General features: G+C 45.4%; 1 protein-coding gene across 1 annotated transcript in view; it reads left to right on the top strand.

Annotated features, from left to right (window-relative positions):
- The window catches only part of LOC142584358 (putative caffeoyl-CoA O-methyltransferase 1), a 123,654-nt gene extending 100,208 nt beyond the window's left edge, over nucleotides 1–23,446 (top strand). The window contains exon 8 of the mRNA XM_075694511.1: nucleotides 23,270–23,446. Within this exon, the coding sequence (XP_075550626.1) occupies nucleotides 23,270–23,422 (153 nt within the window). The 3' untranslated portion in view covers nucleotides 23,423–23,446. The remainder of the gene's footprint in view (nucleotides 1–23,269) is intronic.
- Nucleotides 23,447–24,475: the final 1,029 nt, after the last annotated feature.

The raw sequence follows: 24,475 nt of genomic DNA, 5'->3' as shown, positions 1-24,475 counted from the left end.
TTTCGGAAAAATTGGAAAACACCAAGCCTATAGCCCAGGGAAATATCGTCTCAGCCAGGTTCGAAAAGTTCGCTCTAAATCGCTCGCTCTCTGCCTACAGCACTCCCCACGCATGCGTAGGTGCCAAATTAGGCGATAAATAAACGAATTGGCGAAGAATAATTGTATCGGAAAAATTGGAAAAACACCAAGCCTATAGCCCAGGGAAATATCGTCTGAGCCAGGTTCGAAAAGTTCACTCTAAATCGCTCGCTATCTGCCTGCAGCACTCCCCACGCATGCGTAGATGCCAAATTAGGCGATAAATACACGAATAGGCGAATATTAATTCTATCGGAAAAATTGGAAAAACACTAAGCCTATAGCCCAGGGAAATATCGTCTCAGCCAGGTTCGAAAAGTTCGCTCTAAATCGCTCGCTCTCTGCCTACAGCACTCCACACGCATGCGTAGGTGCCAAATTAGGCGATAAATAAACGAATAGGCGAAGAATAATTCTATCGGATAAATTCACTAAGCCTATAGCCCAGGGAAATATCGTCTCAGCCAGGTTCGAAAAGTTCGCTCTAAATCGCTCCTTCTCAGCCTACAGCACTCCCCACGCATGCGTAGATGCCAAATTAGGCGATAAATACACGAATAGGCGAAGCATAATTCTATCGGAAAAATTGGAAAAACACCAAGCCTATAGCCCAGGGAAATATCGTCTCAGCCAGGTTCGAAAAGTTCGCTCTAAATGGCTCGCTCTCTGCCTACAGCACTCCCCACGCATGCGTAGATGCCAAATTAGGCGATAAATAAACGAATAGGCGAAGAATAATCGTATCCGAAAAATTGGAAAACACTAAGCCTATAGCCCAGGGAAATATCGTCTCAGCCAGGCTCGAAAAGTTCGCTCTAAATCGCTCGTTCTCAGCCTACAGCACTCCCCACGCATGCGTAGATGCCAAATTAGGCGATAAATACACGAATAGGCGAAGATTAATTCTATCGGAAAAATTGGAAAAACACCAAGCCCAGGGAAATATCGTCTCAGCCAGGTTCAGAATGTTCGCTCTAAATCGGTCGTTCTCTGCCTACAGCACTCCCCACTCATGCGTAGATGCCAAATTAGGCAATAAATAAACGAATAGGCGAAGAATAATTCTATCGCAAAAATGGGAAAAACACCAAGCCTATAGCCCAGGGAAATATCGTCTCAGCCAGGTTCGAAAAGTTCGCTCTAGATCGCTCGTTCTCTGCCTACAGCACTCCCCACGCATGCGTAGATGCCAAATTAGGCGCTGAATAAACGAGTAGGCGAAGAATAATTCTGTCGGAAAAATTGGAAAAACACCAAGCCTATAGCCCTGGGAAATATCGTCTCAGCCAGGTTCGAAAAGTTCGCTCTAGATCGCTCGTTCTCTGCCTACAGCACTCCCCACGCATGCGTAGATGCCAAATTAGGCGATAAATAAAGGAGTAGGCGAAGAATAATTCTATCGCAAAAATGGGAAAAATACCAAGCCTATAGCCAAGGGAAATATCGTCTCAGCCAGGTTCGAAAAGTTCGCTCTAAACCGCTCATTCTCAGCCTACAGCACTCCCCACGCATGCGTAGATGCCAAATTAGGCGATAGATACACGAATAGGCGAAGAATAATTCTATCGGAAAAATTGGAAAAACACTAAGCCTATAGCCCAGGGAAATATCGTCTCAGCCAGGTTCGAAAAGTTCGCTCTAAACCGCTCGCTCTCGGCCTACAGCACTCCCCACGCATGCGTAGGTGCCAGATTAGGCGATAAATAAACGAATAGGCGAAGAATAATCGTATCGAAAAAATTGGAACGCACTAAGCCTATAGCACAGGGAAATATCGTCTCAGCCAGGTTCAGAAAGTTCGCTCTAAATCGGTCGTTCTCTGCCTACAGCACTCCCCACGCATGCGTAGATGCCAAATTAGGCGATGAATAAACGAGTAGGCGAAGAATAATTCTATCAGAAAAATTGGAAAAACACCAAGCCTATAGCCTAGGGAAATATCGTCTCAGCCAGGTTCGAAAAGTTCGCTCTAGATCGCTCGTTCTCTGCCTACAGCACTCCCCACGCATGCGTAGATGCCAAATTAGGCGATAAATAAACGAGTAGGCGAAGAATAATTCTATCGCAAAAATGGGAAAAACACCAAGCCTATAGCCCAGGGAAATATCGTCTCAGCCAGGTTCGAAAAGTTCGCTCTAGATCGCTCGTTCTCTGCCTACAGCACTCCCCACGCATGCGTAGGTGCCAAATTAGGCGATAAATAAACGAATAGGCGAAGAATAATCGTATCCGAAAAATTGGAAAACACTAAGCCTATAGCCCAGGGAAATATCGTCTCAACCAGGTTCGAAAAGTTCGCTCTAAATCGGTCGTTCTCAGCCTACAGCACTCCCCACGTATGCGTAAATGCCAAATTAGGCGATATATAAACGAGTAGGCGAAGAATAATTCTTTCGGAAAAATTGGAAAACACCAAGCCTATAGCCCAGGGAAATATCGTCTCAGCCAGGTTCGAAAAGTTCGCTCTAGATCGCTCGTTCTCTGCCTACAGCACTCCCGACGCATGCGTAGATGCCAAATCAGGCGATAATTAAACGAGTAGGCGAAGAATAATTCTATCGCAAAAATGGGAAAAACACCAAGCCTATAGCCCAGGGAAATATCGTCTCAGCCAGGTTCGAAAAGTTCGCTCTAGATCGCTCGTTCTCTGCCTACAGCACTCCCCACGCATGCGTAGATGCCAAATTAGGCGCTGAATAAACGAGTAGGCGAAGAATAATTCTATCGGAAAAATTGGAAAAACACCAAGCCTATAGCCCAGGGAAATATCGTCTCAGCCAGGTTCAGAAAGTTCGCTCTAAATCGGTCGTTCTCTGCCTACAGCACTCCCCACGCATGCGTAGATGCCAAATTAGGCGATAGATAAACAAATCGGCGAAGAATAATCGTATCGAAAAAATTGGAAAACACTAAGCCAATAGCACAGGGAAATATCGCCTCAGCCAGGTTCGAAAAGTTCCCTCTAAATCGGTCGTTCTCAGCCTACAGCACTCCCCACGCATGCGTAGATGCCAAATTAGGCGATATATAAACGAGTAGGCGAAGAATAATTCTTTCGGAAAAATTGGAAAACACTAAGCCTATAGCACAGGGAAATATCGTCTCAGCCAGGTTCGAAAAGTTCCCTCTAAATCGGTCGTTCTCAGCCTACAGCACTCCCCACGCATGCGTGGATGCCAAATTAGGCGATATATAAACGAGTAGGCGAAGAATAATTCTTTCGGAAAAATTGGAAAACACCAAGCCTATAGCCCAGGGAAATATCGTCCCAGCCAGGTTCGAAAAGTTCGCTCTAAATCGCTCGCTCTCTGCCTACAGCACTCCCCACGCATGCGTAGATGCCAAATTAGGCGATAAATAAACGAATAGGCGAAGAATAATTGTATCGGAAAAATTGTAAAAACACCAAGCCCAGGGAAATATCGTCTCAGCCAGGTTCGAAAAGTTCGCTCTAAATCGCTCCCTCTCTGCCTACAGCACTCCCCACGCATGCGTAGGTGCCAAATTAGGCGATAAATAAACGAATAGGCGAAGAATAATTCTATCGGATAAATTCACTAAGCCTATAGCCCAGGGAAATATCGTCTCAGCCAGGTTCGAAAAGTTCGCTCTAAATCGCTCCTTCTCAGCCTACAGCACTCCCCACGCATGCGTAGATGCCAAATTAGGCGATAAATACACGAATAGGCGAAGAATAATTCTATCGGAAAAATTGCAAAAACGCCAAGCCTATAGCCCAGGGAAATATCGTCTCAGCCAGGTTCGAAAAGTTCGCTCTAAATGGCTCGCTCTCTGCCTACAGCACTCCCCACGCATGCGTAGATGCCAAATTAGGCGATAAATAAACGAATAGGCGAAGAATAATCGTATCCGAAAAATTGGAAAAACACCAAGCCTATAGCCCAGGGAAATATCGTCTCAGCCAGGTTCAGAAAGTTCGCTCTAAATCGGTCGTTCTCTGCCTACAGCACTCCCCACTCATGCGTAGATGCCAAATTAGGCGATAAATAAACGAATAGGCGAAGAATAATTGTATCGGAAAAATTGGAAAAACACCAAGCCCAGGGAAATATCGCCTCAGGCAGGTTCAGAAAGTTCGCTCTAAATCGGTCGTTCTCTGCCTACAGCACTCCCCACGCATGCGTAGGTGCCAAATTAGGCGATAAATAAACGAATAGGCGAAGAATAATTCTATCGGAAAAATTGGAAAAACACTAAGCCTATAGCCCAGGGAAATATCGTCTCAGCCAGGTTCAGAAAGTTCGCTCTAAATCGGTCGTTCTCTGCCTACAGCACTCCCCACGCATGCGTAGATGCCAAATTAGGCGATAAATAAACAAATAGGCGAAGAATAATCGTATCGAAAAAATTGGAAAACACTAAGCCTATAGCACAGGGAAATATCGTCTCAGCCAGGTTCGAAAAGTTCCCTCTAAATCGGTCGTTCTCAGCCTACAGCACTCCCCACGCATGCGTAGATGCCAAATTAGGCGATATATAAACGAGTAGGCGAAGAATAATTCTTTCGGAAAAATTGGAAAACACTAAGCCTATAGCACAGGGAAATATCGTCTCAGCCAGGTTCGAAAAGTTCCCTCTAAATCGGTCGATCTCAGCCTACAGCACTCCCCACGCATGCGTAGATGCAAATTAGGCGATATATAAACGAGTAGGCGAAGAATAATTCTTTCGGAAAAATTGGAAAACACTAAGCCTATAGCACAGGGAAATATCGTCTCAGCCAGGTTCAGAAAGTTCGCTCTAAATCGGTCGTTCTCTGCCTACAGCACTCCCCACGCATGCGTAGATGCCAAATTAGGCGATGAATAAACGAGTAGGCGAAGAATAATTCTATCAGAAAAATTGGAAAAACACCAAGCCTATAGCCTAGGGAAATATCGTCTCAGCCAGGTTCGAAAAGTTCGCTCTAGATCGCTCGTTCTCTGCCTACAGCACTCCCCACGCATGCGTAGATGCCAAATTAGGCGATAAATAAACGAGTAGGCGAAGAATAATTCTATCGCAAAAATGGGAAAAACACCAAGCCTATAGCCCAGGGAAATATCGTCTCAGCCAGGTTCGAAAAGTTCGCTCTATATCGCTCGTTCTCAGCCTACAGCACTCCCCACGCATGCGTAGATGCCAAATTAGGCGATAAATACACGAATAGGCGAAGAATAATCGTATCCGAAAAATTGGAAAACACTAAGCCTATAGCCCAGGGAAATATCGTCTCAACCAGGTTCGAAAAGTTCGCTCTAAATCGCTCGCTCTCTGCCTACAGCACTCCCCACGCATGCGTAGATGCCAAATTAGGCGATAAATAAACGAATAGGCGAAGAATAATTGTATCGGAAAAATTGTAAAAACACCAAGCCCAGGGAAATATCGTCTCAGCCAGGTTCGAAAAGTTCGCTCTAAATCGCTCGCTCTCTGCCTACAGCACTCCCCACGCATGCGTAGGTGCCAAATTAGGCGATAAATAAACGAATTGGCGAAGAATAATTGTATCGGAAAAATTGGAAAAACACCAAGCCCATAGCCCAGGGAAATATCGTCTCAGCCAGGTTCGAAAAGTTCGCTCTAAATCGCTCGCTCTCTGCCTACAGCACTCCCCACGCATGCGTAGGTGCCAAATTAGGCGATAAATAAACGAATAGGCGAAGAATAATTCTATCGGATAAATTCACTAAGCCTATAGCCCAGGGAAATATCGTCTCAGCCAGGTTCGAAAAGTTCGCTCTAAATCGCTCCTTCTCAGCCTACAGCACTCCCCACGCATACGTAGATGCCAAATTAGGCGATAAATACACGAATAGGCGAAGAATAATTCTATCGGAAAAATTGGAAAAACGCCAAGCCTATAGCCCAGGGAAATATCGTCTCAGCCAGGTTCGAAAAGTTCGCTCTAAATGGCTCGCTCTCTGCCTACAGCACTCCCCACGCATGCGTAGATGCCAAATTAGGCGATAAATAAACGAATAGGCGAAGAATAATCGTATCCGAAAAATTGGAAAAACACCAAGCCCAGGGAAATATCGCCTCAGCCAGGTTCAGAAAGTTCGCTCTAAATCGGTCGTTCTCTGCCTACAGCACTCCCCACGCATGCGTAGGTGCCAAATTAGGCGATAAATAAACGAATAGGCGAAGAATAATTCTATCGGAAAAATTGGAAAAACACTAAGCCTATAGCCCAGGGAAATATCGTCTCAGCCAGGTTCGAAAAGTTCCCTCTAAATCGGTCGTTCTCAGCCTACAGCACTCCCCACGCATGCGTAGATGCCAAATTAGGCGATATATAAACGAGTAGGCGAAGAATAATTCTTTCGGAAAAATTGGAAAACACTAAGCCTATAGCACAGGGAAATATCGTCTCAGCCAGGTTCGAAAAGTTCCCTCTAAATCGGTCGTTCACAGCCTACAGCACTCCCCACGCAGGCGTAGATGCCAAATTAGGCGATATATAAACGAGTAGGCGAAGAATAATTCTTTCGGAAAAATTGGAAAACACCAAGCCTATAGCCCAGGGAAATATCGTCTCAGCCAGGTTCGAAAAGTTCGCTCTAAATCGCTCGCTCTCTGCCTACAGCACTCCCCACGCATGCGTAGGTGCCAAATTAGGCGATAAATAAACGAATTGGCGAAGAATAATTGTATCGGAAAAATTGGAAAAACACCAAGCCTATAGCCCAGGGAAATATCGTCTGAGCCAGGTTCGAAAAGTTCACTCTAAATCGCTCGCTATCTGCCTGCAGCACTCCCCACGCATGCGTAGATGCCAAATTAGGCGATAAATACACGAATAGGCGAATATTAATTCTATCGCAAAATTGGAAAAACACTAAGCCTATAGCCCAGGGAAATATCGTCTCAGCCAGGTTCGAAAAGTTCGCTCTAAATCGCTCGCTCTCTGCCTACAGCACTCCACACGCATGCGTAGGTGCCAAATTAGGCGCTGAATAAACGAGTAGGCGAAGAATAATTCTGTCGGAAAAATTGGAAAAACACCAAGCCTATAGCCCTGGGAAATATCGTCTCAGCCAGGTTCGAAAAGTTCGCTCTAGATCGCTCGTTCTCTGCCTACAGCACTCCCCACGCATGCGTAGATGCCAAATTAGGCGATAAATAAAGGAGTAGGCGAAGAATAATTCTATCGCAAAAATGGGAAAAATACCAAGCCTATAGCCAAGGGAAATATCGTCTCAGCCAGGTTCGAAAAGTTCGCTCTAAACCGCTCATTCTCAGCCTACAGCACTCCCCACGCATGCGTAGATGCCAAATTAGGCGATAGATACACGAATAGGCGAAGAATAATTCTATCGGAAAAATTGGAAAAACACTAAGCCTATAGCCCAGGGAAATATCGTCTCAGCCAGGTTCGAAAAGTTCGCTCTAAACCGCTCGCTCTCGGCCTACAGCACTCCCCACGCATGCGTAGGTGCCAGATTAGGCGATAAATAAACGAATAGGCGAAGAATAATCGTATCGAAAAAATTGGAACGCACTAAGCCTATAGCACAGGGAAATATCGTCTCAGCCAGGTTCAGAAAGTTCGCTCTAAATCGGTCGTTCTCTGCCTACAGCACTCCCCACGCATGCGTAGATGCCAAATTAGGCGATGAATAAACGAGTAGGCGAAGAATAATTCTATCAGAAAAATTGGAAAAACACCAAGCCTATAGCCTAGGGAAATATCGTCTCAGCCAGGTTCGAAAAGTTCGCTCTAGATCGCTCGTTCTCTGCCTACAGCACTCCCCACGCATGCGTAGATGCCAAATTAGGCGATAAATAAACGAGTAGGCGAAGAATAATTCTATCGCAAAAATGGGAAAAACACCAAGCCTATAGCCCAGGGAAATATCGTCTCAGCCAGGTTCGAAAAGTTCGCTCTAGATCGCTCGTTCTCTGCCTACAGCACTCCCCACGCATGCGTAGGTGCCAAATTAGGCGATAAATAAACGAATAGGCGAAGAATAATCGTATCCGAAAAATTGGAAAACACTAAGCCTATAGCCCAGGGAAATATCGTCTCAACCAGGTTCGAAAAGTTCGCTCTAAATCGGTCGTTCTCAGCCTACAGCACTCCCCACGTATGCGTAAATGCCAAATTAGGCGATATATAAACGAGTAGGCGAAGAATAATTCTTTCGGAAAAATTGGAAAACACCAAGCCTATAGCCCAGGGAAATATCGTCTCAGCCAGGTTCGAAAAGTTCGCTCTAGATCGCTCGTTCTCTGCCTACAGCACTCCCGACGCATGCGTAGATGCCAAATCAGGCGATAATTAAACGAGTAGGCGAAGAATAATTCTATCGCAAAAATGGGAAAAACACCAAGCCTATAGCCCAGGGAAATATCGTCTCAGCCAGGTTCGAAAAGTTCGCTCTAGATCGCTCGTTCTCTGCCTACAGCACTCCCCACGCATGCGTAGATGCCAAATTAGGCGCTGAATAAACGAGTAGGCGAAGAATAATTCTATCGGAAAAATTGGAAAAACACCAAGCCTATAGCCCAGGGAAATATCGTCTCAGCCAGGTTCAGAAAGTTCGCTCTAAATCGGTCGTTCTCTGCCTACAGCACTCCCCACGCATGCGTAGATGCCAAATTAGGCGATAGATAAACAAATAGGCGAAGAATAATCGTATCGAAAAAATTGGAAAACACTAAGCCAATAGCACAGGGAAATATCGCCTCAGCCAGGTTCGAAAAGTTCCCTCTAAATCGGTCGTTCTCAGCCTACAGCACTCCCCACGCATGCGTAGATGCCAAATTAGGCGATATATAAACGAGTAGGCGAAGAATAATTCTTTCGGAAAAATTGGAAAACACTAAGCCTATAGCACAGGGAAATATCGTCTCAGCCAGGTTCGAAAAGTTCCCTCTAAATCGGTCGTTCTCAGCCTACAGCACTCCCCACGCATGCGTGGATGCCAAATTAGGCGATATATAAACGAGTAGGCGAAGAATAATTCTTTCGGAAAAATTGGAAAACACCAAGCCTATAGCCCAGGGAAATATCGTCCCAGCCAGGTTCGAAAAGTTCGCTCTAAATCGCTCGCTCTCTGCCTACAGCACTCCCCACGCATGCGTAGATGCCAAATTAGGCGATAAATAAACGAATAGGCGAAGAATAATTGTATCGGAAAAATTGTAAAAACACCAAGCCCAGGGAAATATCGTCTCAGCCAGGTTCGAAAAGTTCGCTCTAAATCGCTCGCTCTCTGCCTACAGCACTCCCCACGCATGCGTAGGTGCCAAATTAGGCGATAAATAAACGAATAGGCGAAGAATAATTCTATCGGATAAATTCACTAAGCCTATAGCCCAGGGAAATATCGTCTCAGCCAGGTTCGAAAAGTTCGCTCTAAATCGCTCCTTCTCAGCCTACAGCACTCCCCACGCATGCGTAGATGCCAAATTAGGCGATAAATACACGAATAGGCGAAGAATAATTCTATCGGAAAAATTGCAAAAACGCCAAGCCTATAGCCCAGGGAAATATCGTCTCAGCCAGGTTCGAAAAGTTCGCTCTAAATGGCTCGCTCTCTGCCTACAGCACTCCCCACGCATGCGTAGATGCCAAATTAGGCGATAAATAAACGAATAGGCGAAGAATAATCGTATCCGAAAAATTGGAAAAACACCAAGCCTATAGCCCAGGGAAATATCGTCTCAGCCAGGTTCAGAAAGTTCGCTCTAAATCGGTCGTTCTCTGCCTACAGCACTCCCCACTCATGCGTAGATGCCAAATTAGGCGATAAATAAACGAATAGGCGAAGAATAATTGTATCGGAAAAATTGGAAAAACACCAAGCCCAGGGAAATATCGCCTCAGGCAGGTTCAGAAAGTTCGCTCTAAATCGGTCGTTCTCTGCCTACAGCACTCCCCACGCATGCGTAGGTGCCAAATTAGGCGATAAATAAACGAATAGGCGAAGAATAATTCTATCGGGAAAATTGGAAAAACACTAAGCCTATAGCCCAGGGAAATATCGTCTCAGCCAGGTTCAGAAAGTTCGCTCTAAATCGGTCGTTCTCTGCCTACAGCACTCCCCACGCATGCGTAGATGCCAAATTAGGCGATAAATAAACAAATAGGCGAAGAATAATCGTATCGAAAAAATTGGAAAACACTAAGCCTATAGCACAGGGAAATATCGTCTCAGCCAGGTTCGAAAAGTTCCCTCTAAATCGGTCGTTCTCAGCCTACAGCACTCCCCACGCATGCGTAGATGCCAAATTAGGCGATATATAAACGAGTAGGCGAAGAATAATTCTTTCGGAAAAATTGGAAAACACTAAGCCTATAGCACAGGGAAATATCGTCTCAGCCAGGTTCGAAAAGTTCCCTCTAAATCGGTCGATCTCAGCCTACAGCACTCCCCACGCATGCGTAGATGCCAAATTAGGCGATATATAAACGAGTAGGCGAAGAATAATTCTTTCGGAAAAATTGGAAAACACTAAGCCTATAGCACAGGGAAATATCGTCTCAGCCAGGTTCGAAAAGTTCCCTCTAAATCGGTCGTTCTCAGCCTACAGCACTCCCCACGCATGCGTAGATGCCAAATTAGGCGATAAATAAACGAATAGGCGAAGAATAATCGTATCCGAAAAATTGGAAAACACTAAGCCTATAGCCCAGGGAAATATCGTCTCAGCCAGGTTCGAAAAGTTCGCTCTAAATCGCTCGCTCTCTGCCTACAGCACTCCCCACGCATGCGTAGGTGCCAAATTAGGCGATAAATAAACGAATTGGCGAAGAATAATTGTATCGGAAAAATTGGAAAAACACCAAGCCTATAGCCCAGGGAAATATCGTCTGAGCCAGGTTCGAAAAGTTCACTCTAAATCGCTCGCTATCTGCCTACAGCACTCCCCACGCATGCGTAGATGCCAAATTAGGCGATAAATACACGAATAGGCGAATATTAATTCTATCGGAAAAATTGGAAAAACACTAAGCCTATAGCCCAGGGAAATATCGTCTCAGCCAGGTTCGAAAAGTTCGCTCTAAATTGCTCGCTCTCTGCCTACAGCACTCCCCACGCATGCGTAGGTGCCAAATTAGGCGATAAATAAACGAATAGGCGAAGAATAATTCTATCGGATAAATTCACTAAGCCTATAGCCCAGGGAAATATCGTCTCAGCCAGGTTCGAAAAGTTCGCTCTAAATCGCTCCTTCTCAGCCTACAGCACTCCCCACGCATGCGTAGATGCCAAATTAGGCGATAAATACACGAATAGGCGAAGAATAATTCTATCGGAAAAATTGGAAAAACGCCAAGCCTATAGCCCAGGGAAATATCGTCTCAGCCAGGTTCGAAAAGTTCGCTCTAAATGGCTCGCTCTCTGCCTACAGCACTCCCCACGCATGCGTAGATGCCAAATTAGGCGATAAATAAACGAATAGGCGAAGAATAATCGTATCCGAAAAATTGGAAAACACTAAGCCTATAGCCCAGGGAAATATCGTCTCAGCCAGGTTCGAAAAGTTCGCTCTAAATCGCTCGTTCTCAGCCTACAGCACTCCCCACGCATGCGTAGATGCCAAATTAGGCGATAAATACACGAATAGGCGAAGATTAATTCTATCGGAAAAATTGGAAAAACACCAAGCCTATAGCCCAGGGAAATATCGTCTCAGCCAGGTTCAGAAAGTTCGCTCTAAATCGGTCGTTCTCTGCCTACAGCACTCCCCACTCATGCGTAGATGCCAAATTAGGCGATAAATAAACGAATAGGCGAAGAATAATTGTATCGGAAAAATTGGAAAAACACCAAGCCCAGGGAAATATCGCCTCAGGCAGGTTCAGAAAGTTCGCTCTAAATCGGTCGTTCTCTGCCTACAGCACTCCCCACGCATGCGTAGGTGCCAAATTAGGCGATAAATAAACGAATAGGCGAAGAATAATTCTATCGGAAAAATTGGAAAAACACTAAGCCTATAGCCCAGGGAAATATCGTCTCAGCCAGGTTCAGAAAGTTCGCTCTAAATCGGTCGTTCTCTGCCTACAGCACTCCCCACGCATGCGTAGATGCCAAATTAGGCGATAAATAAACAAATAGGCGAAGAATAATCGTATCGAAAAAATTGGAAAACACTAAGCCTATAGCACAGGGAAATATCGTCTCAGCCAGGTTCGAAAAGTTCCCTCTAAATCGGTCGTTCTCAGCCTACAGCACTCCCGACGCATGCGTAGATGCCAAATTAGGCGATATATAAACGAGTAGGCGAAGAATAATTCTTTCGGAAAAATTGGAAAACACTGAGCCTATAGCACAGGGAAATATCGTCTCAGCCAGGTTCGAAAAGTTCCCTCTAAATCGGTCGTTCTCAGCCTACAGCACTCCCCACGCATGCGTAGATGCCAAATTAGGCGATATATAAACGAGTAGGCGAAGAATAATTCTTTCGGAAAAATTGGAAAACACTAAGCCTATAGCACAGGGAAATATCGTCTCAGCCAGGTTCGAAAAGTTCCCTCTAAATCGGTCGTTCTCAGCCTACAGCACTCCCCACGCATGCGTAGATGCCAAATTAGGCGATAAATAAACGAATAGGCGAAGAATAATCGTATCCGAAAAATTGGAAAACACTAAGCCTATAGCCCAGGGAAATATCGTCTCAGCCAGGTTCGAAAAGTTTGCTCTAAATCGCTCGTTCTCAGCCTACAGCACTCCCCACGCATGCGTAGATGCCAAATTAGGCGATAAATACACGAATAGGCGAAGATTAATTCTATCGGAAAAATTGGAAAAACACCAAGCCTATATATAGCCCAGGGAAATATCGTCTCAGCCAGGTTCAGAAAGTTCGCTCTAAATCGGTCGTTCTCTGCCTACAGCACTCCCCACTCATGCGTAGATGCCAAATTAGGCGATAAATAAACGAATAGGCGAAGAATAATTGTATCGGAAAAATTGGAAAAACACCAAGCCCAGGGAAATATCGCCTCAGGCAGGTTCAGAAAGTTCGCTCTAAATCGGTCGTTCTCTGCCTACAGCACTCCCCACGCATGCGTAGGTGCCAAATTAGGCGATAAATAAACGAATAGGCGAAGAATAATTCTATCGGAAAAATTGGAAAAACACTAAGCCTATAGCCCAGGGAAATATCGTCTCAGCCAGGTTCAGAAAGTTCGCTCTAAATCGGTCGTTCTCTGCCTACAGCACTCCCCACGCATGCGTAGATGCCAAATTAGGCGATAAATAAACAAAACAAATAGGCGAAGAATAATCGTATCGAAAAAATTGGAAAACACTAAGCCTATAGCCCAGGGAAATATCGTCTCAGCCAGGTTCGAAAAGTTCGCTCTAAATCGCTCGTTCTCAGCCTACAGCACTCCCCACGCATGCGTAGATGCCAAATTAGGCGATAAATACACGAATAGGCGAAGAATAATTCTATCGGAAAAATTGGAAAAACACCAAGCCTATAGCCCAGGGAAATATCGTCTCAGCCAGGTTCAGAAAGTTCGCTCTAAATCGGTCGTTCTCTGCCTACAGCACTCCCCACTCATGCGTAGATGCCAAATTAGGCGATAAATAAACGAATAGGCGAAGAATAATTGTATCGGAAAAATTGGAAAAACACCAAGCCCAGGGAAATATCGCCTCAGGCAGGTTCAGAAAGTTCGCTCTAAATCGGTCGTTCTCTGCCTACAGCACTCCCCACGCATGCGTAGGTGCCAAATTAGGCGATAAATAAACGAATAGGCGAAGAATAATTCTATCGGAAAAATTGGAAAAACACTAAGCCTATAGCCCAGGGAAATATCGTCTCAGCCAGGTTCAGAAAGTTCGCTCTAAATCGGTCGTTCTCTGCCTACAGCACTCCCCACGCATGCGTAGATGCCAAATTAGGCGATAAATAAACAAATAGGCGAAGAATAATCGTATCGAAAAAATTGGAAAACACTAAGCCTATAGCACAGGGAAATATCGTCTCAGCCAGGTTCGAAAAGTTCCCTCTAAATCGGTCGTTCTCAGCCTACAGCACTCCCCACGCATGCGTAGATGCCAAATTAGGCGATATATAAACGAGTAGGCGAAGAATAATGCTTTCGGAAAAATTGGAAAACACTAAGGCTATAGCACAGGGAAATATCGTCTCAGCCAGGTTCGAAAAGTTTTCTCTAAATCGGTCGTTCTCAGCCTACAGCACTCCCCACGCATGCGTAGATGCCAGATTAGGCGATATATAAACGAGTAGGCGAAGAATAATTCTTTCGGAAAAATTGGAAAACACTAAGCCTATAGCACAGGGAAATATCGTCTCAGCCAGGTTCGAAAAGTTCCCTCTAAATCGGTCGTTCTCAGCCTACAGCACTCCCCACGCATGCGTAGATGCCAAATTAGGCGATAAATAAACGAATAGGCGAAGAATAATCGTATCCGAAAAATTGGAAAACACTAAGCCTATAGCCCAGGGAAATATCGTCTCAGCCAGGTTCGAAAAGTTCGCTCTAAATCGCTCGTTCTCAGCCTACAGCACTCCCCACGCATGCGTAGATGCCAAATTAGGCGATAAATACACGAATAGGCGCAGATTAATTCTATCGGAAAAATTGGAAAAACACCAAGCCTATATATAGCCCAGGGAAATATCGTGTCAGCCAGGTTCAGAAAGTTCGCTCTAAATCGGTCGTTCTCTGCCTACAGCACTCCCCACTCATGCGTAGATGCCAAATTAGGCGATAAATAAACGAATAGGCGAAGAATAATTGTATCGGAAAAATTGGAAAAACACCAAGCCCAGGGAAATATCGCCTCAGGCAGGTTCAGAAAGTTCGCTCTAAATCGGTCGTTCTCTGCCTACAGCACTCCCCACGCATGCGTAGGTGCCAAATTAGGCGATAAATAAACGAATAGGCGAAGAATAATTCTATCGGAAAAATTGGAAAAACACTAAGCCTATAGCCCAGGGAAATATCGTCTCAGCCAGGTTCAGAAAGTTCGCTCTAAATCGGTCGTTCTCTGCCTACAGCACTCCCCACGCATGCGTAGATGCCAAATTAGGCGATAAATAAACAAAACAAATAGGCGAAGAATAATCGTATCGAAAAAATTGGAAAACACTAAGCCTATAGCACAGGGAAATATCGTCTCAGCCAGGTTCGAAAAGTTCGCTCTAAATCGGTCGTTCTCAGCCTACAGCACTCCCCACGCATGCGTAGATGCCAAATTAGGCGATATATAAACGAGTAGGCGAAGAATAATTCTTTCGGAAAAATTGGAAAACACCAAGCCTATAGCCCAGGGAAATATCGTCTCAGCCAGGTTCGAAAAGTTCGCTCTAAATCGCTCGCTCTCTGCCTACAGCACTCCCCACGCATGCGTAGATGCCAAATTAGGCGATAAATGAACGAATAGGCGAAGAATAATTGTATCGGAAAAATTGGAAAAACACCAAGCCCAGGGAAATATCGTCTCAGCCAGGTTCAAAAAGTTCGCTCTAAATCGCTCGTTCTCAGCCTACAGCACTCCCCACGCATGCGTAGATGCCAAATTAGGCGATAAATACACGAATAGGCGAAGATTAATTCTATCGGAAAAATTGGAAAAACACCAAGCCTATAGCACAGGGAAATATCGTCTCAGCCAGGTTCGAAAAGTTCGCTCTAAATCGCTCGTTCTCTGCCTACAGCACTCCCCACGCATGCGTAGGTGCCAAATAAGGCGATAAATAAACGAATAGGCGAAGAATAATCGTATCCGAAAAATTGGAAAACACTAAGCCTATAGCCCAGGGAAATATCGCCTCAGCCCGGTTCGAAAAGTTCGCTCTAAATCGCTCGTTCTCAGCCTACAGCACTCCCCACGCATGCGTAGATGCCAAATTAGGCGATAGATACACGAATAGGCGAAGAATAATCGTATCGAAAATATTGGAAAACACTAAGCCTATAGCACAGGGAAATATCGTCTCAGCCAGGTTCGAAAAGTTCGCTCTAAATCGGTCGTTCTCAGCATACAGCACTCCCCACGCATGCGTAGATGCCAAATTAGGCGATATATAAACGAGTAGGCGAAGAATAATTATTTCGGAAAAATTGGAAAACACTAAGCCTATAGCCCAGGGAAATATCGTCTCAGCCAGGTTCGGAAAGTTCGCTCTAGATCGCTTGTTGTCAGCCTACAGCACTCCCCACGCATGCGCAGGTGCCAAATTAGGCGATAAATAAACGAGTAGGCGAAGAATAATTCTTTCGGAAAAATTGAAAAACACCAAGCCTATAGCCCAGGGAAATATCGTCTCAGCCAGGTTCGAAAAGTTCGCTCTAAATCGCTCGTTATCAGCCTACAGCGCTCCCCACGCATGCGTAGATGCCAAATTAGGCGATAAATAAACGAATAGGCAAAGAATAATTCTATCGGAAATATTGGAAAAACACCAAGCCTATAGCTCAGGGAAATATCGTCTCAGCCAGGTTCGAAAAGTTCGCTCTAAATCGCTCGTTATCAGCCTACAGCGCTCCCCACGCATGCGTAGATGCCAAATTAGGCGATAAATACACGAATAGGCGAAGATTAATTCTATCGGAAAAATTGGAAAAACACCAAGCCTTTAGCCCAGGGAAATATCGTCTCAGCCAGGTTCGAAAAGTTCGCTCTAGATCGCTCGTTCTCTGCCTACAGCACTCCCCACGCATGCGTAGGTGCCAAATTAGGCGATAAATAAACGAATAGGCGAAGTATAATCGTATCCGAAAAATTGGAAAACACTAAGCCTATAGCCCAGGGAAATATCGTCTCAGCCAGGTTCGAAAAGTTCGCTCTAAATCGCTCGTTCTCAGCCTACAGCACTCCCCGCGCATGCGTAGATGCCAAATTAGGCGATGAATAAACGAGTAGGCGAAGAATAATTCTATCGGAAAAATTGGAAAAACACCAAGCCTATAGCCCAGGGAAATATCATCTCAGCCAGGTTCGAAAAGTTCGCTCTAGATCGCTCGTTCTCAGCCTACAGCACTCCCCACGCATGCGTAGATGCCAAATTAGGCGATAGATACACGAATAGGCGAAGAATAATTCTATCGGAAAAATTGGGAAAACACTAAGCCTATAGCCCAGGGAAATATCGTCTCAGCCATGGTTCGAAAAATTCGCTCTAAACCGCTCGCTCTCTGCCTACAGCACTCCCCACGCATGCGTAGGTGCCAAATTAGGCGATAAATAAACGAATAGGCGAAGAATAATCGTATCGAAAAAATTGGAACACACTAAGCCTATAGCACAGGGAAATATCGTCTCAGCCAGGTTCAGAAAGTTCGCTCTAAATCGCTCGTTCTCAGCCTACAGCACTCCCCACGCATGCGTAGATGCCAAATTAGGCGATAAATAAACGAGTAGGCGAAGAATAATTCTATCGCAAAAATGGGAAAAACACCAAGCCTATAGCCCAGGGAAATATCGTCTCAGCCAGGTTCGAAAAGTTCGCTCTAGATCGCTCGTTCTCTGCCTACAGCACTCCCCACGCATGCGTAGGTGCCAAATTAGGCGATAAATAAACGAATAGGCGAAGAATAATCGTATCCGAAAAATTGGAAAACACTAAGCCTATAGCCCAGGGAAATATCGTCTCAACCAGGTTCGAAAAGTTCGCTCTAAATCGCTCGTTCTCAGCCTACAGCACTCCCCACGCATGCGTAGATGCCAAATTAGGCGATAAATACACGAATAGGCGAAGAATAATTCTATCGGAAAAATCGGAAAACACTAAGCCTATAGCACAGGGAAATATCGTCTCAGCCAGGTTCAGAAAGTTCGTTCTAAATCGGTCGTTGTCTGCCTACAGCACTCCCCACGCATGCGTAGATGCCAAATTAGGCGATAAATAAACAAATAGGCGAAGAATAATCGTATCGAAAAAATTGGAAAACACTAAGCCTATAGCACAGGGAAATATCGTCTCAGCCAGGTTCGAAAAGTTCGCTCTAAATCGGTCGTTCTCAGCCTACAGCACTCCCCACGCATGCGTAGATGCCAAATTAGGCGATATATAAACGAGTAGGCGAAGAAAAATTCTTTCGGAAAAATTGGAAAACACCAAGCCTATAGCCAAGGGAAATATCGTCTCAGCCAGGTTCGAAAAGTTCGCTCTAAATCGCTCGCTCTCTGCCTACAGCACTCCCCACGCATGCGTAGAAGCCAAATTAGGCGATAAATAAACGAATAGGCGAAGAATAATTGTATCGGAAAAATTGGAAAAACACCAAGCCTATAGCCCAGGGAAATATCGTCTCAGCCAGGTTCGAAAAGTTCACTCTAAATCGCTCGCTATCTGCCTACAGCACTCCCCGCGCATGCGTAGATGCCAAATTAGGCGATAAATACACGAATAGGCGAATATTAATTCTATCGGAAAAATTGGAAAAACACTAAGCCTATAGCCCAGGGAAATATCGTCTCAGCCAGGTTCGAAAAGTTCGCTCTAGATCGCTCGTTATCAGCCTACAGCACTCTCCACGCATGCGTAGATGCCAAATTAGGCGATAAATAAACGAGTAGGCGAAGAATAATTCTATCGCAAAAATGGGAAAAACACCAAGCCTATAGCTTTGGGAAATATCGTCTCAGCCAGGTTCGAAAAGTTCGCTCTAAATCGCTCGTTCTCAGCCTACAGCACTCCCCACGCATGCGTAGATGCCAAATTAGGCGATAAATAAACGAGTAGGCGAAGAATAATTCTATCGCAAAAATGGGAAAAACACCAAGCCTATAGCCCAGGGAAATATCGTCTCAGCCAGGTTCGAAAAGTTCGCTCTAGATCGCTCGTTCTCTGCCTACAGCACTCCCCAAGCATGCGTAGATGCCAAATTAGGCGATGAATAAACGAGTAGGCGAAGAATAATTCTATCGGAAAAATTGGAAAAACACCAAGCCTATAGCCCAGGGAAATATCATCTCAGCCAGGTTCGAAAAGTTCGCTCTAGATCGCTCGTTCTCAGCCTACAGCACTCTCCACGCATGCGTAGATGCCAAATTAGGCGATAAATAAACGAGTAGGCGAAGAATAATTCTATCGCAAAAATGGGAAAAAAACCAAGCCTATAGCCTAGGGAAATATCGTCTCAGCCAGGTTCGAAAAGTTCGCTCTAAATCGCTCGTTCTCAGCCTACAGCACTCCCCACGCATGCGTAGATGCCAAATTAGGCGATAAATAAACGAGTAGGCGAAGAATAATTCTATCGCAAAAATGGGAAAAACACCAAGCCTATAGCCCAGGGAAATATCGTCTCAGCCAGGTTCGAAAAGTTCGCTCTAGATCGCTCGTTCTCTGCCTACAGCACTCCCCACGCATGCGTAGATGCCAAATTAGGCGATGAATAAACGAGTAGGCGAAGAATAATTCTATCGGAAAAATTGGAAAAACACCAAGCCTATTATAGCCCAGGGAAATATCGTCTCAGCCAGGTTCGAAAAGTTCGCTCTAGATCGCTCGTTCTCTGCCTACAGCACTCCCCACGCATGCGTAGATGCCAAATTAGGCGATAAATAAACGAGTAGGCGAAGAATAATTCTATCGCAAAAATGGGAAAAACACCAAGCCTATAGCCCAGGGAAATATCGTCTCAGCCAGGTTCGAAAAGTTCGCTCTAAATCGCTCGTTCTCTGCCTATAGCACTCCCCACGCATGCGTAGATGCCAAATTAGGCGATAAATAAACGAGTAGGCGAAGAATAATTCTATCGCAAAAATGGGAAAAACACCAAGCCTTTAGCCCAGGGAGATATCGTCTCAGCCAGGGTCGAAAAGTTCGCTCTAGATCGCTCGTTCTCTGCCTACAGCACTCCCCACGCATGCGTAGATGCCAAATTAGGCGATAAATAAACGAGTAGGCGAAGAATAATTCTATCGCAAAAATGGGAAAAACACCAAGCCTATATAGCCCAGGGAAATATCATCTCAGCCAGGGTCGAAAAGTTCGCCCTAAATCGCTCGCTCTCTGCCTACAGCACTCCCCACGCATGCGTAGATGCCAAATTAGGCGACAAATAAACGAGTAGGCGAAGAATAATTCTATCGCAAAAATGGGAAAAACACCAAGCCTATATAGCCCAGGGAAATATCGTCTCAGCCAGGTTCGAAAAGTTCGCTCTAGATCGCTCGTTCTCTGCCTACAGCACTCCCCACGCATGCGTAGATGCCAAATTAGGCGATGAATAAACGAGTAGGCGAAGAATAATTCTATCGGAAAAATTGGAAAAACACCAAGCCTATAGCCCTGGGAAATATCGTCTCAGCCAGGTTCGAAAAGTTCGCTCTAGATCGCTCGTTCTCTGCCTACAGCACTCCCCACGCATGCGTAGATGCCAAATTAGGCGATAAATAAACGAGTAGGCGAAGAATAATTCTATCGCAAAAATGGGAAAAACACCAAGCCTATAGCTCAGGGAAATATCGCCTCAGCCAGGTTCGGAAAGTTCGCTGTAAATCGCTCGTTCTCAGCCTACAGCACTCCCCACGCATGCGTAGATGCCAAATTAGGCGATAAATAAACGAGTAGGCGAAGAATAATTCTATCGCAAAAATGGGAAAAACACCACGCCTATAGCCCAGGGAAATATCGTCTCAGCCAGGTTCGAAAAGTTCGCTCTAGATCGCTCGTTCTCTGCCTACAGCACTCCCCACGCATGCGTAGGTGCCAAATTAGGCGATAAATAAACGAATAGGCGAAGAATAATCGTATCCGAAAAATTGGAAAACACTAAGCCTATAGCCCAGGGAAATATCGCCTCAGCCAGGTTCGAAAAGTTCGGTCTAAATCGCTCGTTCTCAGCCTACAGCACTTCCCACGCATGCGTAGGTGCCAAATTAGGCGATAAATAAACGAATAGGCGAAGAATAATCGTATCCGAAAAATTGGAAAACACTAAGCCTATAGCCCAGGGAAATATCGTCTCAGCCAGGTTCGAAAAGTTCGCTCTAAATCGCTCGTTCTCAGCCTACAGCACTCCCCACGCATGCGTAGATGCCAAATTAGGCGATAAATACACGAATAGGCGAAGAATAATTCTATCGGAAAAATTGGAAAACACTAAGCCTATAGCACAGGGAAATATCGTCTCAGCCAGGTTCAGAAAGTTCGCTCTAAATCGGTCGTTCTCTGCCTACAGCACTCCCCACTCATGCGTAGATGCCAAATTAGGCGATAAATAAACGAATAGGCGAAGAATAATCGTATCGAAAAAATTGGAAAACACTAAGCCTATAGCACAGGGAAATATCGTCTCAGCCAGGTTCGAAAAGTTCGCTCTAAATCGGTCGTTCTAAGCCTATAGCACTCCCCACGCATGCGTAGATGCCAAATTAGGCGATATATAAACGAGTAGGCGAAGAATAATTCTTTCGGAAAAATTGGAAAACACCAAGCCTATAGCCCAGGGAAATATCGTCTCAGCCAGGTTCGAAAAGTTCGCTCTAAGTCGCTCGCTCTCTGCCTACAGCACTCCCCACGCATGCGTAGATGCCAAATTAGGCGATAAATAAACGAATAGGCGAAGAATAATTGTATCGGAAAAATTGGAAAAACACCAAGCCCAGGGAAATATCGTCTCAGCCAGGTTCGAAAAGTTCGCTCTAAATCGCTCGCTCTCTGCCTACAGCACTCCCCACGCATGCGTAGGTGCCAAATTAGGCGATAAATAAACGAATAGGCGAAGAATAATTCTATCGGATAAATTGGAAAAACACCAAGCCTATAGCCCAGGGAAATATCGTCTCAGCAAGGTTCGAAAAGTTCGCTCTAAATGGCTCGCTCTCTGCCTACAGCACTCCCCACGCATGCGTAGATGCCAAATTAGGCGATAAATAAACGAATAGGCGAAGATTAATTCCATCGGAAAAATTGGAAAAACACCAAGCCTATAGCCCAGGGAAATATCGTCTCAGCCAGGTTCGAAAAGTTCGCTCTAGATCGCTCGTTCTCTGCCTACAGCACTCCCCACGCATGCGTAGGTGCCAAATTAGGCGATAAATAAACGAATAGGCGAAGAATAATCGTATCGGAAAAATTGGAAAACACTAAGCCTATAGCCCAGGGAAATATCGTCTCAGCCAGTTTCGGAAAGTTCGCTCTAAATCGCTTGTTCTCAGCCTACAGCGTTCCCTACGCATGCGTAGATGCCAAATTAGGCGATAAATAAACGAATAGGCGAAGAATAATTCTATCGGAAAAATTGGAAAAACACCAAGCCTATAGCCCAGAGAAATATCGTCTCAGCCAGGTTAGTTTTATGTTATACGGCCCCTGCGCGTATTATAGTAAGTTACGCTTCTGGACTGGCAAAACGGCCACGTTAGCGAACACTAAAACGGCCAAGTTCTTTTATCATTTCCCTTCGACAAGGACACTCAAGCAACACAAAGATATTTCAAACACACTGTAGTTGAACAAAATATCACAAAAGGGGGGGGGTCGCTAGCAACTTTTCTAATGCAGTCCACATGTCTCCGCGAACCCGGTAAGACGTTTACGGACAAGTTAAAACTCTCTCGCGCATGCGCTCTGGAATGTTTTAAAAGGGATAGCTTTCTTCGGCACTTCCGGCTGTTCTCGTGGTTGGTCGGTGGTTGGACTCGGCAAGAAAAACGTTCGGTCTCTCACACACACTCTCTCTCTCTTCCACTATGCTTTTTCTCTCGCTTGCCTTCTCGCTCGCGCTCTCGCTCACTACGTCGCTGTCGTTCGGTCAGTCGTGGGCTCGCTCACTACCTCGCTCGCTAGTTCGTTCGTTCGAGCTATTTGCTTACATTGGCAGTCATCTCTGGTAGTTGCTGCACGTTCATTTTGGCTTGTACCCGTTCAGCCGCGATTTCGTAGCGATGCCTTTTCCCGATGCTAATGCCTTTCGGCGCTTTTCGCGTTCATGAGTGGTCTATAGGTGGCGCGTCCAACGCGGCCACTCCATTAGGCAACTCACGAATGCGAAAAGCATCGAAAGGCGTTTGCATCGGGAAAAGGCATCGCTAAATTGTCGGAGCAAGTGGTTACTGATGCGAAAACGGGGAGCTGCTATTGCATTTGCAGAATGGCTGCGCAGAAGTCATCCTGCGTTCTCGTCATTCGTCGCATATTCATTGCGTACTATGTACCACGACCAGGCACTATGGTTGTTTGTACGGCTTCTCATCTCGAAAGGCTAGGTGTGTATGATCAGTGGCTATCTGCATTTCGACAGGTGCTGTGGCGCGGCCAGGTCTACGACACCGACAACAATTCATTGGAAGCGACGGCACTGCGGCTCCTCAACAAGAAACTGCACGAGGACCAGCGGATTGATGTCTGCCTGCTGCCCGTCGCGGACGGGCTTACGTTTGCACGAAAAAGATGATGGAACATGCACCAGTGTTACAGAGCCAACAGACACATAGCTGGGTGTCTTGAATAAAATATTGCATTAGCCTTGTGATCTATCTAAAACAAAAACAAAAAACAAACAGACGCATCACTCACCATGCCAATCCCCGTTGGTTACCAACTTTTCTCCTGAGATTTTCTTTTGCAATATGAGCATTCGCTCGCTGCTGCTGCCGCTCTTCCTCATGCTAGCGTTTTGACAGCGAGTGTCAGAACTGATCGAGTGAGATGTGTTTACGTTTGCCGGTGCGCGCGTGACACCATGCTTGTTAATTTAGTAAGTGAATGATAACGAGCTCATACGGCCGATAAAACTATTACGCTTACTTCGTATAACTGTCCACTAATTTGCTATCGCAATCGGTGCTTCGCCTTTCGGGCGAAACTGCGGCTTCTTTTCTGACTGCAGTGATGGTTGGTTTAGTGGCAGATGACACTCTTCGTGTTAGCTTTTATGGACGGTTGAGATATTTCCAAACATACGTGTGGACTGAAATGAGCTGGTTTGATGCTGATATCGACGTAGAGAACCTAACGCACGTTCCTACTCCAATCAACTGCTTAGAAATTGTAGAAAGCGATACGTGCAGTTCCTAAAGCTGACAAACGTCAGAACGCGGCTTTAGAGTTATGAAGTGTACCTGCGGATGAGGATCTCTTCTTTTTTTCCCTTATACCCTGCATGGGGTCGTGCGTATATGGTGCACTTTCCTGGCCTTCTCTCTCCATCTTCTCCGAGTGCATGCATAAGTCGTAGCTGTGGAAGAGGGTCAAAATGTTTCATCTATGCCTACTCTGCTCGTTGTTGCTGATCTTGGGAACAAGATGAACACGGAAACGTTTAAGCCTGCGCTTTCAATCAGATAAAATGGGACCTAAAGGCTTCTAAAGCGCGCGTCTGTGCGCATTCACCACCGTCGTGTTGTTTACGATTTTGGTGTCCCTAAATAGACTAAAATAATTTGGCAGAAACCGCTTAACGATGACTGTCGGCGGAAGTGCGTTTAGCACTGAATCAATATAGCGA

The sequence above is a fragment of the Dermacentor variabilis genome, chromosome 6 (genome assembly GCF_050947875.1).
Source record: "Dermacentor variabilis isolate Ectoservices chromosome 6, ASM5094787v1, whole genome shotgun sequence".
NCBI classification, from domain to species: domain Eukaryota; kingdom Metazoa; phylum Arthropoda; class Arachnida; order Ixodida; family Ixodidae; genus Dermacentor; species Dermacentor variabilis.
This window is presented reverse-complemented; position numbering and strand designations above follow the sequence as displayed.